Raw genomic sequence first — 17,797 nt, forward strand, 5'->3', positions numbered from 1 at the left:
ACGCCTAGCCTGGGAATCTCCATATGCCGCGGGAGCGGCCCAAGAAATAGCAAAAAGGACAAAAAAAAAAAAAAGAAAAGAAATACACACACAGTTTCTCACTCTGATATTAATTACGAAAAGCAGTGAAATATTTACCCATTATATGATTCAGACACACCCGCAAATGGAGCATTTTCACAGGTGGTATAAAGAAACACTAAGCTTAGTATAAGTGCAATTATAGTTGTGAGCAAAGTGAACTTCATTATGTTTTTACACGTCATTTTGAATTTTGAAACAAGCATACCACCTAAAATCTGACCAAGAGCAGCTCCAGGAACTAAAACAGACCCTAATGAAAAAGAAGACACAGTGAGAAAACATACAAGTATACTCAGTGAGTTCTACCAAAAACTGGAAAACATCAAAAACAAGCACTACTATGGTTTTAACATACAAAAGCATTCATGTGATTTGGAAAAAATATGCATAAATGAGTTTACCATTATATTAAGAGAGTAAAAAGATTAATGCTTTAAATATTAAGATTAGTATATAGTCTCTTAAGCTCTGTTTATGGCCTCTGCATCTCTCACAGTCATACAATAGATTGCCTAATGTCAGAAAATTGGAAACTTATCAAAATCAGTATAAAGTTTAAACTTTAAGGAGTGGGCTATCCAAAATTATATGCTACTTTAACGAACATCTAATGTGGTAAAGTAAAATTATTGGATTACATTAGAACAAAGAAAATGTTTTACCTGCAAGGGTAGCTGCAGAGCTGGAAGAGAATCCAAATTGATTTTCTACAAATTTAGGTAAAAATGTGGCAAATCCAGTAGCAACTAGGGCTTCTGAACAAGTTGATAGAACTAAACACATAAAGACAGTATTCCTCATCAAATTCTAAAGAAAAAATACAGTTCACCAAATGAATAACTGATCATACTGCAAAATGCAGCATTAGAAAGGTAGATAGTACAATGAAATAGCAAATTTTAAATGAACACAATACAATTATCTGTAAAATTTCAGGATTTCCTCTAGCACAAAATTATAAATATTATTAATAGCTTTATATATAGAATGTAATACGTAACACCTAGAAAATTGACAGATGATTGATCAGTAGGGTGAATGTGCCTCAATAATTTGCAAAGAACCAGGGAAAGGAGATAAAAGCTAGGTTGGAACGTTCCTTTCCCAAGTCTTATTATAAATCTCCACACAATAAATCTAACCATATTTGATTTTTTTTATTGTGTTCTGAATTCCTATGTCCAGTAAATGAAGAACTGACTGTGAGCAAAGATGAGAGCGGCCCCTAATTATCAGACTTGTCATATTGCTCCATGAGTGAAGGCCGCAGTAGTTAAAACCTTAAATATGTTAAGAAATTTTAAATAAAGGTCTATATTGCTGAATTTCTCAGAATCTTATTAATCTATCAGAGGGGAGTATAGAAATTCAGTTATTTCACCACATTTAACCATGAAGTGAAAACCATAAAGTATAGCTCTAGAATGGTCAATGCAAAAAAATTTCATAAGACCAAGGAACACACATACACACGAGTCACAAAAAGGCAAGATAAGAGATTTGGAAGTCAGAGACAAATGGCCTAACCCAAGAAAAACAATAGTGACCAAGGGGAAAAATTACCTGAATGAAGACATGTATTAATTTTAAAAAATACTAAGAGTAGAAAATACTTGTTTTCAGATTGAAACAGATAATGGGCTCCTAGAAAGGATTAGTGAAAAAAGATACATACTTAGGAATAACCTAGTAAATATCGTAAAATCAGAGAAAAAAATGAAAAAATTTACAACTTTGAAAATAGAAAGAATAAGAAGAATCACATTAACATGGAATTTCTCAGTTGCAACATATTTAAAGAGAAAAGAGCAAAACCACATCTACAGGCTACTGGAGGTAAAAAATTATGACCTAAATGTATTCATCCAGTCAGAAATATCATTTTGATAGTCAAAGATACCTAGATGGCATCCTATCTGAGAAAAATCCTCAATAAAATGCTGTATGCATAGAGATCTGAACCAAAATTGAGATCTCAAAGCATGAGAACATAAGGACAAAAAAAGGCAGTGGTAAGTAACGGCACTTGGTGGTAGTATATATAAGAATTTATAAAATAAGTTAAGTAGAAATATATTAAATAGAACAGAACTACCATAAAAGAAAATAACAGTAGTTGAGATTAAAAATTATGAGCAATTTCAGCAAAACACAAGAATACGAGCAAGGAGGAAGGAGAGTTAAAGGGGGGATGAACAGAGTAAAAATACCTTAAAGCTTTCATTTGAGGAGGGAAAAAAATAATGAAAAGTAAATAAGCTCAAATCTTGAAAAGGCAAAATTATAAACTCCCTTCTGTACAAAACTTTTATGATACTAAATAGAAAGAATACTTTTTCTGCTTAGTTCAGTAAAATAGACCATAACTCTTTTGTATCTTTAACCTCAAATTCAAAACAAGTAACCCTAACTGCCACTCCTTCCCAAGGGAAAAATATTGATTTGACATTCTCAAAAATATATTTATAGTTCAGGGATCCATCTGTTACACAAGGGAAATGGCATGGGATGATGGGCTAATGAGAAAACACTCAATATTAATACTTCTGATATGATTAACTCAATTTCTTCTAATTATTCTACTCTGAAATAGTTTTCATTTATTCAAAGCACAATAAAATTAAATCTGAAGTTTTTCTAAGATCTTGAACTACAGTAAATAAGCAAGCAAGAATGCATTATTAATACTTACGTGTACAGATAATTTGTTTATCTACATATGTTTGTAGCATATATAAATATCTCAATATATATGCATGTATGGGTGTGTGTGTGTGTAGCATTATTTTTTACCTTTACAGCAGCTGGAAAATCTTTAAAACTTTGTCCAAAATTCCTATCTGTATGCTGTACGGAACCACTCTGATGAGCCTGGGAAATTTTTCCATCTTGAATTTCTTCTGTACCTAAAAAATTAATCAGTTCACTCTATCACTTCATTCTTCATTTTTAAAAACATTTATGAGTTACCCTTGTGACTCAGGGGTAAAGAACCCAACTAGTATCCATAAGGATGCAGGTTTGATCCCTGGCCTTGCTCAGTGGGTTAAGGATCCACCATTGCTGTAAGCTGTGGTGTAGGTCACAGACACAGCTCAGATCCTGCGTTGCTGTGACTGTGGTGTAAGCCAGCAGCTGCAGCTCCAACTCAATCCCTAGCCCAGGAACCTCCATATGCCACAGGAGTGGCCCTAAAAAGCAAAAAAAAAAAAAAAAAAAAAAAGATGTTTACTTTGACACACACTTCTACAGGTATACAAATTCCAAAACACATGTCAACAAATCTATATGAATATCTATGACTATAATCTGGCTGTCCTAAGAACTAGTATTATTACCATTAGCTAAGGAAGTTCTAACCAGTCTAAAAATTAAGACAAGACAATTTTGTGCTAATTACCTAAGTGTTCTCTTTATCTAAAATCTCTCTTAAAATTTTTTCTTGCTTTCAAATGATTCTTTCTCATCCTTTATGCTTTAAACAAAGCATGTTTAAAGCTTTTTTATTTTACTTTATAACATGCTTTTTATATGAAATAATATTCACTATTATCACACACGATTTTTAATAATAGAACTGTGAATAAATCTGAAAAAAAACAGTCAATATGCGAAATCATAAGTTGGATGGCCCAGGGTAGAAAGAAATATATGAGTCCACTTACTTCTATTCTACCTACTTTTCTTTTGCTCATTTCCAAAAGCTAATCAACTATTCTGTGACGTATAATAATAGAAAGAACTAAATGCCTTCACCCCAGACAAAAATATTTCTATAGTCATGTATTTGAACCACATGATTATAAGTAAAATCTCACAGACGAAGGCATGCATATTCTTTTCTATTAGTTTTTCTTTTTTCTTTTTTTCTTTTGTGGCCGGGCCCATGGCATGTGGAAGTAACCAGGCCAGCGACTGAACCTACAACACAGTAGAAAACCTAACTACTCCAGTGACAACACCAGATCCTTAATCCACTGTGCCATGAAGGAACTCCTTCTATTGATCTTCTCTTTTTGGACAGATTGTTAGTAGTGAAATTTGGTGAACAGGCTGCAGGAGGTAGGGATGGACTAGGGGTTTGGGACTGGTATATATCCACTGAGGTATACGAAATGACTAGCCAAGGGCACTCTGCTGGAAAGCACCGAGAACTCTAGCCAATATTCTGTGATAATCTTGAGAGAAAAGAATCTGAAAGAGAATGGATATATTCGCAACTGAATAAATCACTGTTGTATAGCAGAAATAATCCAAACATTGTATATCCACTATACTTCAATAAAACTTTTTAAAAAAAAGAAATTTGATGAGGATACTACAGCATGACTGGTGACAATGGGAAAAAAAGTACTTAACATCAATAAGCTAAAGCAGATTGGCTTTTGAAGTTACTAACTGAATATAAACTAACAGTTTAAAAGATAATGTATCTTGCATAAACATAAAGCAAGATTTCCAGAAAACACAATAAGATGCAAATTTAGCATGTATTTAATAGAGGTGAACATGTACTGTTTTGTGTGTTAACTGAAAATAAAGAAAAACCATGACTATTAAGATTGCTACAACTGAGATTCTATTAAAAAAAAAAAAGAACAACAGTGTATTTTGTTTGTTTGTTTGTTTTTTAGGGCCACACCCAAGGCATATGGAGGTTACCAGCTAGGGGTCCAATCAGACCTGTAGCTGAAGGCACACGCCACAGCCACAGCAATGCAGGATCCATGCCTCATTTGCGACCTTCACCACAGCTCACGGCAATGTTGAATCCTTAACCCACTGAGCAAGGCCAGGGATCAAACCCAAGTCCTCATGGATGCTAGTCAGGTTCATTAATGGCTGAGCCATGACAGCAACTCCCAGTGTATTTTTTGGATTCTTATTAATCATACAGAAAGCAACACTTGGCCTAGGAATTGCAGTAAAACTCCCTAATTTTAAAGAAAACATTTTTACCTGGTAAATGTTTTGGAAAGCAAGAAAAAGGTATTATCAAAGACCAAGCCAAAAGCCAGGACAGAAGAAATCCAATCCACCATGCCCCCAGCCATCGTGGATCATCCTCAGTGACATCAATGCTATGTGACAGAAAAAAAACAAGACAGGGAATTCAATTCTATCGTGTTAATTAAAACTCAGTCATGATGATTATATAATTTTTAATTCAAATGTACATATAGAATATTATTGTATCAGTTAAAATTTTAGGTAGAGCCATTTTAAAGAATTCCAACAGATAGCACACATAAATGAGAGTTCTAAGAACAATGGTTTACAAAGTATGTCACATGGCAAATACAGCATAAAAGTTTTAAATATTTAATAGTAAATATAAGTATATTGACTATTTGAAAGCATACATAGAATTTCTGAACTTTATCCAATTTTAGCTAAATTTACCTCTAAATATTACAGTACATACGTATATATGTATATATACGATATATGTATATATGAACATATATAAAAATATATGTGTATATATGTATATTTTTTAATATTATATATATAAAATGCTAAATATATCTCACAGCAAATCACTGATTTTTTTTTTTTAGCTATGTCCATGGCATGTGGAAGCTCCCAGGCCAGGGATAAAACCCATGCCACAGCAGTGACCTAAGCCACAGAATGACAACATAGGATCTGTAATTACTAGGCCACCAGGGAACTCTCACCATGCTTCATGCTTCCATTGTAGCATTGGTTTGAATGTAAAACTCTTTTTTTTTTTTTTCCTTTTCAGCCGCCCTGCAGCATATGGGTGTTCCCCTGCCAGCAAAAATATCTAAGCTGCAATTGCAACCTATGTCACAGCTGCACAATGCTGGATCCTTTAACCCACTGTGCAGGGCCAGGGATCGAACCTACATACTGGTGCTGCAGAGATGCCACCAATCCCGTTGCACCACAGCAGGAACTCAACATAAAACTCTTCTTAAACAGTGATACCTATTAGCAGTTTCTTATAATGGTTCCCGTATTTTTATATTAATAGGCTCTTCCTAACATGCCTACAACTTATTTCACTCCACTGAAATTAAAATGTTCTGTCTTAAAAACCCAGCTCTCTGCTTAAGGGCTTCCTCTGCCTATCTTTTTATATAGTCACTAAAAATTAATCTAGAACTACATATATCAATATATTTATACAGTACCACCTTCTGAATTTTTTTGATTAACCTATACTCTCTGCTCACAGTCATGCAAAGGACTTTGTAATTACAGTAAAAAGAGAAAATATGGCATCACCAAAGGCCACTAACTTCTCAATTCAGGAAAAGGAGAAGGTAACCCAGTGGGGAAAAAGGGGGTTGTGGAGTCAAAAAGGTCTATTTCAATTCATGCCTTGGTCACCTACCAAGTTCTGCATCTAAACTATCTTATAAGATTATTAAAAGGATTAAATAATATGACATGAAAAATAAGGTTCCACACAAAACCAATGTTGTCTAAAACACAGCATGGGATAAATAAACATTACCTATTAGTATCCTCCATTGTCTCAGTTGTTTTAACCTCTATGACATTATCCAAGCTATTATAGAACTTAGTCTGAGAATCAGACTCTTGTGTCTCTTCAGGCAATCTATTACAGTCAAAACTACTTAAAGCATATTAAATTATTATTTTTGAACAATGCATGGGTCTTGATTGCATCTTTTGGAAAACTTCACCAGGTGACTACTAAACATTCTTATTTATGAATAAATGCACTTCTATCAATAGATGGTATGGCATTAATTCATGAAGCAATGCAGCCAGAACACCACATAAAAATTTGTATCTATTCAATTTTGTTTACTGAAAAATCCCTCATTGGGGAAATACTATAAATATGTTCTGTCTATGAAGCTAACATAATTAAAATAATATAAATAAAAGAAAAATAGATATCGCCTTGCCTTTGTCCCGAATCAACGTCAATGTACACGGTTAGCAATTGTCCTCCCAACACATAGCCAAAAGCAGGGCCTAATACTGACATGGCAAAGCCAATTCCTAGAAGAACAAGGAAACTGAAGATGGTCATCTGTGCAACTTTGCTTTCAATGCCTTATAAGTGAAAAAAGACAAGTATTTTACCATAGAAAAACAAAATGATTAGAATCAGAGAAAAATTACACATAGTTTTATTAAAACATACCATTTGAGTGGTATCACCTGTCAAGTCAAGGAGATTAACATACATAATTCAATGTAAACCGTTAGACTATAACAATTATTGCAGTAAATCTAACAAATCTATGTAAAGTTAACTGGCAGCAGGGGTAGTTCATCTACTATTACCTGTTTTGAGTAGTGATAGTAATTATTATCTACAATTCTTATGGAGAAAAACAATGAAATGAGACACATTTTCCATTCTGTCTATGTTCCAAAAGCATCTTTATTTTGGACTATGGCAATTGATTTAAAACCTGAACCTTGTCAATAGTCTGTTTCTTAAAAGTAAACCATTAATTTGGAGTTCCCGTTGTAGTTCAGTGGGTTAAGAACCCGACATAGTTTCCATGAGGATGAGAGTTCAATCTCTGGACTGGCTCAGTGGGTTAAGGATCTGGTGTTGCTGTGGCTGTGGTATAGCCTCTGAGTCAACCTCTAGCCAGGGAACATCCACAGGTTGCCAAAGATGAAGCCATTAAAAAAAAAAAAGGAGTCCTGTCGTGGCTCTGTGGAAACGAATCTGACTAGTATCCATGAAGACACAGATTCGATCCCTGGCGTCACTCCATGAGCTATGGAGTAGGTCACAAACATGGCTCAGATCTGGTGTTGCTATGGCTACGGTGTAGACCGGTGGCTACAGCTCAGATTTGACCACTAGCCTGGGAACTTCCATATGCTGTGGGTGCAGCCCTAAAAAGATAAATAAATAAATAAATAAATAAATAAATAAATAAATAAATAAATAATAAAGAAAATTCAACCATTGATTTAAACTCCAGCTCCTAGTATTTACCCTATTTTTACTTGAAGTAGAATTAAACTGACGTTATTTCTCTCAGATATTTAAACTTTTGCCATATATAACTTTTTCATTTTTATAAAACAAAGTATGCATATACCAGTACCCTCATATATTACCATCTTCTGAAATTTTTTTATTAACCACTGAGATTCTTATTCTTTTACATGAAAAAAAAGGGCTGCACAATACACAAAATGAAGCAGACATCAATGGAAAAAATGACTTATGCACTAGATCAAGTCTCCAAAGCAGAGGTCATGCAAGATGACCTGGAAACACATAAGAACTTCTATTTATCTATCAACTACCCTTATTTATATTACATCTATATTTTAAAATGTAAAAACTGTAGTAATAGATAATTTTAAATATACAATTCATAAATAATGAAGTCCATACATATATATGATTCATACTCAAAAATTTTTGTGGATAAAAGTGTATGATTAAAAACGCTGGAAATCAGTGATACCCAAATTATCTTTGGTGATAGAGCTTTTTATTTTTAAAAATTGCTTCCAATTGGGTTTATTAGACTGACACATTTGTGAGGATACTTTGTAAGTTTTGTGGAAGTATAAAACTGCTATAAAAGTTTCTAAAGGTTTGTTTTCACTTTAGGCTTTGTTCCTATCACCATGGATCTGTGGAATACACATTTAGTAGCACTGTCTAGATTACCTGTTTTCTCAGTCTGCAGCAATTATTCCTTGGTTAGGAAAAAAAAATGCTTTTTGTAGTTCACAAATATGTTCATAAAAGAAATACCTCAAAAAAGCAAAAAATTTAAATGGTCAACTGATTAAAGTTGAATTTGATATAACTCAAAAATTAAAAATTCTGGTATTGGTTGATGGATTGTGGTAGACTAATATTTCCAACCAAAAAGCCCACTCAAAAAAAACTTTTAAAAAACTGTAAAAATTATTTTTAAGTATCTCCTTGGAAACAAAGAGATAAAAATAGTGAAGGATCACTGTGCTAAGATTCTGAAGAAGAGAACTATTTAACAAAAACTGGGACTGATTTTCTTCCTGGGTACACTGGCTGATTCTTTAAGAAATACTAGAAGGGAAAATCACCCTTTGCTATTCTCTAGGAAGTAGGGAAACAAAATATGCAGTTCAGGGAGTATAACTTGTAAATTTTCCCTTCCCTACATTTTAATTTGGCACGTAGGAGGTGATCCTCTAAAAGCAAGGATGAGTTAGTAGTAGACTGGCTCACAGAGTAAGTGCAGCCCAGCTTCAAATAAACTCAATTCCGGAAATTAGATAAAGGGTATCCCAGATCACAGTGTTCCCACATAGGACAGAGACTGGAAAGTTATTAAAAGACACACAGAGTAATTTTGAAAAAGATTCTAGAATTATAAAATGCATTTGTCAAAATAAAAATGAAATGGATCCAGAGCAGATTACTCTGAACTGAACCGAGTATTACTAAACTAGAACATATATTATCAAATCAGTAAATATTTATCAATAAGCATAGAAAAAAAAACACAAAGGATAGAAAATATAGAAGAGGGAGTAAAAGACAAAGAATATATTTTTTAAAAATGGGGGTGGCTAGCATATATATGTAATTTGAAAGGTGGAGTCCCAGGAGATAATAGAACAAAAGCTGTATTAATAATTATAGGAAATATCCCCAAACCAATTAAAAATATCAAACAACATAATATAAAGTCATATAAATTCAAAACAGTTTAAGTAAAAGGAATTTTACACCTATATGCTCATAATGAATAAAACAAATGAAAATCAAATACAAGAAAAGAATTTAAAAATGGTAAACGTGCACAAGAATGGACGTGAAGACTTTAGAACAGTACCTTTCAAGTACTGGAACAAAAATTAATGCCCAACTAGTCATCTACTCCCACTGAAGATATTCATCACAGAAAACGGTAAAAAAAAAATAATAATTTTTAGATGAAAAACAGAGAATTCACCACAAGCAGACTCTTCTAATAAATTAACTCAAAACTGTTCTTCTAGCAAGTTAAAGGAAAATGATCCCAGACTGAAACTTAGTGAGCTATATAAAAGGAAAACATGTTGATAAAAATGGTCCATACTTTTAAATAAAACATTAATAATACTTCAAAAATTTAAATATATAAGGGATTCCAGTACACAGAAATAACTGAATAAACACTGGGAAAGGAATAAAGAAAGTTAAAATGTTCTAAGACTTTTGTGATGATTGGGAATGTGGTAAAAGTATCAATTAACATTAGAATTTCATAAAATCAAGTTTGTATATAGGAATTAGTAGAGGAACTGTAAAAGAGGATATGTCCAGGAAGTTAATAGGGGGGAAATGAAATAATACATATTAAATTATCAAAAAGGGAAAAAAAGGCAAGAAATAGGAACGTAGAGCAAATAGGAAGTACATATTAAGATGAAAGATTTAAACTCAAAATTATATTAAATGAATTTAAAAGTTTAATTAAAGGATAAAAACCGTAAACCCAAGAAAAGCATTAAAGACAGACATAAAGAGTGAATGGCATGGCAAAGGTTGTGCGGCTAGAGATTCTGCATAACCACTTTTTTTCCTTCATTTGAATAGGTAGCAAATTTTGTTTTCATTTTGCCCATTTTTGCCTTGCTACATAAAACTGTTTCACAGAGAGAAAGGCATGCTACCAGTAATAGATGTTATCTTGAAAGAAAGAAGGAAGGAAGATTTTGAAAATGGGGAAATGTATAAATATGACAAGCCATGAAAAGAAGGATTTTAATCAACAAAATATAATTATCCAATGAAAAGTATCAGTTATCTGAAATTGAAAAAAATTAAAAGCGAGTTTCCCAGTTTTGTTTCTTTTATTCTTTTCCTTTACTCTCAAAACTTACCACCTGATGAATTCCTACAGTATAGCAAAAAAGTTAACAAAGCAGGCCCGCGGCTGCTATCTTCCAAAAAAAAACCTGTTTGCAGGGTTAGCTCTCAGCTGGTATCTGGGATCAGATTATAAATACCCAGAGGGATGCTACCATTACCTAACTAATACAGGTGGCTCATTGTGCTAAAACTGTTTGTATAAACAATATGGTTTTGCCAAACATCTGTATTCCTTCTGAGAGGCTAAACTATGTGCAAGTCAGAGGGTTGTTATAATTATGGTCAACTCCCAATAAAATCCCTGGGCACTGAATCTCTAATGAACTTAGCTGGCAGAAAACATTTCACACATGCTGTCACAACTCCTGGCTGGAGGTATTAATTTTAACCCATATGGCTCCAATAGGAGGGAGTGGACTCTTGGAAGCTTGTACCGGGGTTTGTCTGTACTTTATTTCAAGCATCTTTTTCCTTTGCTGATTTTGCTTTGTATCTGTCTGCTATAATAAATAGAGACCTGAAAACTTTAGAGAGTATCAAACCTGAGATGGTCTCATGGAACTCCACCCCACCCACCCATGCTTAAATAATTTTTGAAAAACTTCCTATTTTTGTGCGTTCCTAAAATAGAAAGATTGAAACTGGTTAATGATAATACTGATCAGAAGAGAACCTTAGAAAGAATCTGTGAACTGGAAAAGTGAAAATCATTGCTAAAAGCATCAGATCTTGTAGGGAGACCAAAGCAAAGCAAGTAGAGCAGACAAGTAGAAGTGTGGTGGTTTCCACATTAGAGAGGAGCCTAGGTAGAGTCGGTACTTTCTATCAGGGCTACCTTGAATACCCTTGACCTCCAGGGACTATGGCAACGGGGCTTTGTTACAGACAATGTTCGTGTTGCCCCTCATATGTTGAAACCTTCTTTCCAGTATGATTATACTTGGAGGTGGGGCCTTTGAGAAGCAATTAGGTCCTAGGTATGAAGCCCTCAAAATGGATTAGTGCCCTTCAAAGAGGCACCAGATAGCTCCCTTGGCCCTTCTGCCACAACAAAAAGCCAGCTATCTATGTTTGAATCAGGATATGGTCCCTCATCCGATATGAATCTGAGGGTACCCTGATCTTGTACTTCACAGCCTCCAGGATTTAAGAAATAAATTCCTTTTGCTTGTAAGTTAAGAAATAAATTCCTCTTGGAGTTCCTGTCGTGGCTCAGTGGTTACGAATCCAACTAGGAACCATGAAGTTGCAGGTTCGATCCCTGACCTTGCTCAGTGGGTTAAGGATCCAGCATTGCCGTGAGCTGTGGTATAGGTTGCAGACATGGCTCGGATCCCACGTTGCTGTGGCGCTGGCATAGGCCAGCAGCTACAGCTCCAATTCAACCCCTAGCCTGGAAACCTCCATATGCCATGGGAGGGGCCCAAGAAATGGCAAAAAGACAAAAAAGAAATTCCTCTTGCTTGTAAGTTAACTAGTCTACAGTATTCTGTTAAAGCAGTTCAAATGGACTAAGTCCCCTGCATTATAATAATAGACTGATAAAGTGAAAACTCATGTGCAAATAAATTATGGATTAACTGGATGTAGGATCATGCATAGTCTTGTTAGCTCTACCCTCCAGAAACTTCATGGATGGAATTTAAGAGAAACTTGTACTGCTAAGAATCAGATGGCAAAGGAAAAAAAAAATCGAGTCATATATAAAAAGTGTTAATCTGAAATGAAAAACTCCACAGGGGTTTCTGAGTATCACTGTGTGGTTTCTTTCGTTGATTCCAGCCAAGGCCATGTAAGGTGAAGCAAGTCATGTAGAACAGCAAAGCGTTATCTCCATACCTCTGTAAATTAGCCTGGGATTTATTCCAGCAATCTAGACAGGCTACTGTTTGCATGGCACTTCTAGGAAGGTTGGAATGTCCAACACAGGAAATAGGCAGGGTGTCAATGAAAATCATCACCACATTCAACTGAAACACCTGATACATCAGTATACTATTAAACAAAAAAAGTAATGTTGCATTTATCTAACATAAATTCCTATGAATCACAGCTAACTTTCTAATAAGGATATGTTATGTTTTACTTATAAATTAAACAAGCAACAAAATGAAATGATACGAGACATTTACACTAGAAAGGAAACTTACCTATATAGAGAGAAGATTTGTGTGTGGGAACAGAATCATCAATAAAGGCTGTTCCTAGGGTATAAAGTGGAGTTCCTCCTGTTCCCAGCAACAGTTGTCCCAAAATAAAGACATACAGGTATTTGAAAAGTGAAGAACTTGAAGCAGTACAAATGGTTTTATTCTTTTCTGCTAAGCAAGCATCTTTAGGGAAAAAAATAAAATCGTGAATTTATCAAAATTTAGCTAATAATTTAAATAATTTATAAATTAGTATAACTGCTTATTTTTTGCAAATCACTTCACTTTGATTATATTTAAAATATTTAAAAATATGCATATTATTAAAGACAATTTATAAAATATATCAAAACTTAGAAAACACAGAACAAAATTGAGAAACATTGATTTAAGAACCAAATTAACGTACTTTCAGATAAATAAATGTTAACACAACTGAATCAAATGGTACCACAGAAGAACATTTTTCAGGGGAAAAAAAACCACTAGACTTGATTTTTTTCCAAGACATAAATAGAATATGACCACCATATCAGTTTTATCACCCAATATCTTAAGCACATTTAACAAGTATATTTAGATTACAGGATACTTTCACCAAAACAGTAATTCTCAATATTCACTACAGAGTATCAATACTTGGAAGTTTCATCTACTTCTTTTTTACAACACAAACTTTTATTAATTTTTGAAGGAATCGCTTGGTCCATAGGATATTCTTTTGGATATCTTCAAAGGAAAAAAATCTTTTTTAAAATTGAAGTACAGTTGATTTGTAATGGTGTGTTAGTTTCCGGCACACAGTGAAGTGATTCAGCTATATAAATTCTTTTTCACTATGGTTTATTAAAGGATATTGAGTGTAGTTCTCTGGGCTAAACAGTAAAATCTTGTTTATTTATTTTATATATAGTAGTGTGTATATATTAAATTCCAAACTCCTAATTTTTTTCATACTTAACTTATTTTATTTTTTAACAGAATAAATACATATATTTAAACACAATTACATTCACACAGATTATGGATCTCAAGAAACAGATTAAGTGACTCCCTCTGGAGAAGTGGAATGGAAAATATGCTGAGACAAATAGGAAATTCATTCTATACTTTATCCCGTTTCGTATGGCTTTCATCTTTACTATTTAGTATTATCTATTACATTTCAATTTTTCTTAAAAATTAGCATTATATTAAAATTGTTATATTATGCAACTAAAATTTATAAAGAAGAAAGCCTTATATACCATTAAATATTTTATATAGCATAATAAAAAGAATAACTTAACTGGTAAGAATAGCAAAAGTAATATACCCTCTGAAAATAAGTAAAATATAAAATGCATAAATTGGTTAAAAAAATAGTGTAACTCAAATAACCAAAATTATAAATGAAAAAGGAGAAATCACAATGGATACAGCAGAAATACAAAAAACCATAAGAGAATACTATGAACAACTATACGACAACAAGTTTGACAATCTGGAAGAAATGGACAATTTTCTAGAATCTTACAGCCTGCCAAAACTGAATCAAGTAGAAACAGACCAACTGAACAGACCCATCACTAGAAATGAAATTGAAGAGGTCATAAAATCACTCCCTACAAATAAAAGTCCAGGACCAGATGGCTTCACAGGTGAATTTTATCAAACATAGAAAGAGGAATTGGTGCCCATCCTCCTTAAACTCTTTCAAAAGGTTGAAGAAGGAATACTCCCAAAGACATTCTATGATGCCACCATCACCCTCATTCCAAAACTAGACAGAGATACCACCAAAAAAGAAAACTATCGGCCAATATCACTGATGAATATAGATGCAAAAATTCTCAACAAAACAAAATCTTAGCCAGCTGAATCCAACAACATATCAAAAAAATTATACACCATGACCAGGTTGGGTTCATCCCAGGTTCACAAGGATGGTTCAACATACGCAAATCAATCAGCATCATACACCACATTAACAAAGGAAAAGTCAAAAATCATATGATCATCTCAATAGATGCAGAAAAAGCATTTGACAAAGTCCAACATCCATTCATGATCAAGACCCTCGCCAAAGTGGGTATAGAGGGAACATTCCTGAACATAATCAAAGCCATTTATGAGAAACCCACAGCAAATATAATACTCAGTGGGGAAAAACTGAAAGCCTTCTCACTCCAATCTGGAACAAGACAGGGATGCCCACTCTCACCACTGCTCTTCAGCATAGTTTTGGAAGTCCTAGCCAAGGCATCCATATAGGAAGAGAAGAGACCAAACTGTCACTGTATGCAGATGACATGATACTATACATAGAAAACCCTAAGGACTCAACCCCAAAACTCCTTGAACTGACTAATAAATTCAGCAAAGTAGCAGGATATAAGATTAACATTCAGAAGTCAGTTGCATTTCTGTATACCAGCAATGAAATATTAGAAAAGGAATACAAAAATACAATACCTTTTAAAATTGAACCTCACAAAATCAAATACCTAGGAATACACCTGACCAAGGAGGTAAAGGACCTATATGCCGAGAACTATAAAACTTTCATCAAAGAAATCAAAGAAGATGTAAGGAAATGGAAAGATATTCCATGCTCCTGGATTGGGAAAATCAATATTGTAAAAATGGCCATACTACCCAAAGCAATCTACAGATTCAATGCAATCCCTATCAAATTACCCAGGACATTTTTCACAGAAGTAGAACAAACAATCCAAACATTTCTATGGAACCACAAAAGACCCAGAATCGCCAAAGCAATCCTGAGAAACAAAAACCAAGCAGGAGGCATCACTCTCCCAGACTTCAAGAAATACTACAAAGCCACAGTCATCAAAACAGCATGGTACTGGTATCAAAACAGACAGACAGACCAATGGAACAGAATAGAGAATCCGGAAATAAACCCTGACACCTATGGTCAATTAATCTTTGACAAGGGAGGCAAGAACATCAAATGGGAAAAAGAAAGTCTATTCAGCAAGCATTGCTGGGAAACCTGGACAGCTGCATGCAAAGCAATGAAACGAGAACACACCCTCACACCATGCACACAAATAAACTCAAAATGGCTGAAAGACTTAAATATATGACAGGACACCATCAAACTCCTAGAAGAGAACATAGGCAAAACACTCTCTGACATCAACATCAGGAATATTTTCTCAGGTCAGTCACCCAAAGCAATAGAAATGAGAGCAAAAATAAACCCATGGGACCTCATCAAACTGAAAAGCTTTTGCACAGCAAAGGAAACCCAAAAGAAAACAAAAAGACAACTTTCAGAATGGGAGAAAATAGTTTCAAATGATGCAACCGACAAGGGCTTAATCTCTAGAATATAAAAACAACTTATACTACTCAACAGCAAAAAAGCCAATCAATCAATGGAAAAATGGGCAAAAGAACTCAATAGACATTTCCCCAAAGAAGATATACAGATGGCCAACAAACACATGAAAAAATGCTCAACATCGCTGGTTATAAGAGAAATGCAAATCAAAACTACCATGAGATATCACCTCACACCAGTCAGAATGGCCATCATTAATAAGTCCACAAATAACAAGTGCTGGAGGGGCTGTGGAGAAAAGGGAACCCTCCTGCACTGTTGGTGGGAATGTAAACTGGTACAGCCACTATGGAGAACAGTTTGGAGATACCTTAGAAATCTATACATAGAACTTCCATATGACCCCACAATCCCACTCTTGGGCATATATCAGGACAAAACTCTACTTAAAAGAGACACATTCACCCGCATGTTCACTGCACCACTATTCACAATAGCCAGGACATGGAAACACCCAAATGTCCATCGACAGATGATTGGTTTCGGAAGATGTGGTATATATACACAATGGAATACTACTCAGCCATAAAAAAGAATGACATAATGCCATTTATAGCAACATGGATGGAACTAGGGAATCTCATCCTGAGTGAAATGAGCCAGAAAGACAAAGACAAATACCATATGATATCACTTATAACTGGAATCTAATATCCAGCACAAATGAACATCTCCTCAGAAAAGAAGATCATGGACTTGGAGAAGACACTTGTGGCTGCCTGATGGGAGGGGGAGGGAGTGGGAAGGATTGGGAGCTTGGGCTTATCAGACACAACTTAGAATAGATTTACAAGGAGATACTGCTGAATAGCATTGAGAACAAAGGGTGGGAAAATGTAATGTATACATGTAAGGATAACTTGATCCCCTTGCTGTACAGTGGGAAAATAAAAAAAAAAATAGTGTAACTATATAAATATGTCCTCACAATTTGTTACATCTTATTGATTCTTCAATATAGGCATTATACCATTCTAGGTGATGTGATAAGACATTATAGACCTTACATTGTACCATGGAGAGAAATGGTTATTAATAATACAATTTTAGAACTGTATTATTTAATTGTACAGTGGCATTATTTAATTATAATTATCATAAATTCTTTGATGGAGAGGAAATCAGAATCAGTTCTAAGAAGACTTCAGCATTCCAAGAATGATGTCAAATGACCCCCTTCATGGTGGATTATGCACTTATTTGCTATGAGATATATTTCTTCTCCAGAGATTCCTTGTTTGTGTATCAATTGTAGACTTTTGGCTTGCAGTTATTCTGAAGTTTTGATATGAGTCTATAAGTATATAAGATTGTTTTAAGTTGCTGGTCTCTTAATTGCAAGTTCATCTCCAGTGTCCTGCATTTGTACCCACCTCT

General features: G+C 34.2%; 1 protein-coding gene across 1 annotated transcript in view; it reads right to left on the reverse strand.

Moving 5' to 3' along the window:
- The window catches only part of SLCO4C1 (solute carrier organic anion transporter family member 4C1), a 69,114-nt gene that overhangs the window by 13,857 nt on the left and 37,460 nt on the right, over nucleotides 1-17,797 (reverse strand). The window contains exons 3-8 of the mRNA XM_047778366.1: nucleotides 13,069-13,251; nucleotides 6,993-7,089; nucleotides 5,044-5,165; nucleotides 2,878-2,990; nucleotides 747-891; nucleotides 139-334 (exon numbers count right to left, since the gene is read on the reverse strand). Coding sequence (XP_047634322.1) covers nucleotides 139-334; nucleotides 747-891; nucleotides 2,878-2,990; nucleotides 5,044-5,165; nucleotides 6,993-7,089; nucleotides 13,069-13,251 — 856 coding nt within the window. The remainder of the gene's footprint in view (nucleotides 1-138; nucleotides 335-746; nucleotides 892-2,877; nucleotides 2,991-5,043; nucleotides 5,166-6,992; nucleotides 7,090-13,068; nucleotides 13,252-17,797) is intronic.

Source organism: Phacochoerus africanus, chromosome 4 (assembly GCF_016906955.1).
Source record: "Phacochoerus africanus isolate WHEZ1 chromosome 4, ROS_Pafr_v1, whole genome shotgun sequence".
NCBI classification, from domain to species: domain Eukaryota; kingdom Metazoa; phylum Chordata; class Mammalia; order Artiodactyla; family Suidae; genus Phacochoerus; species Phacochoerus africanus.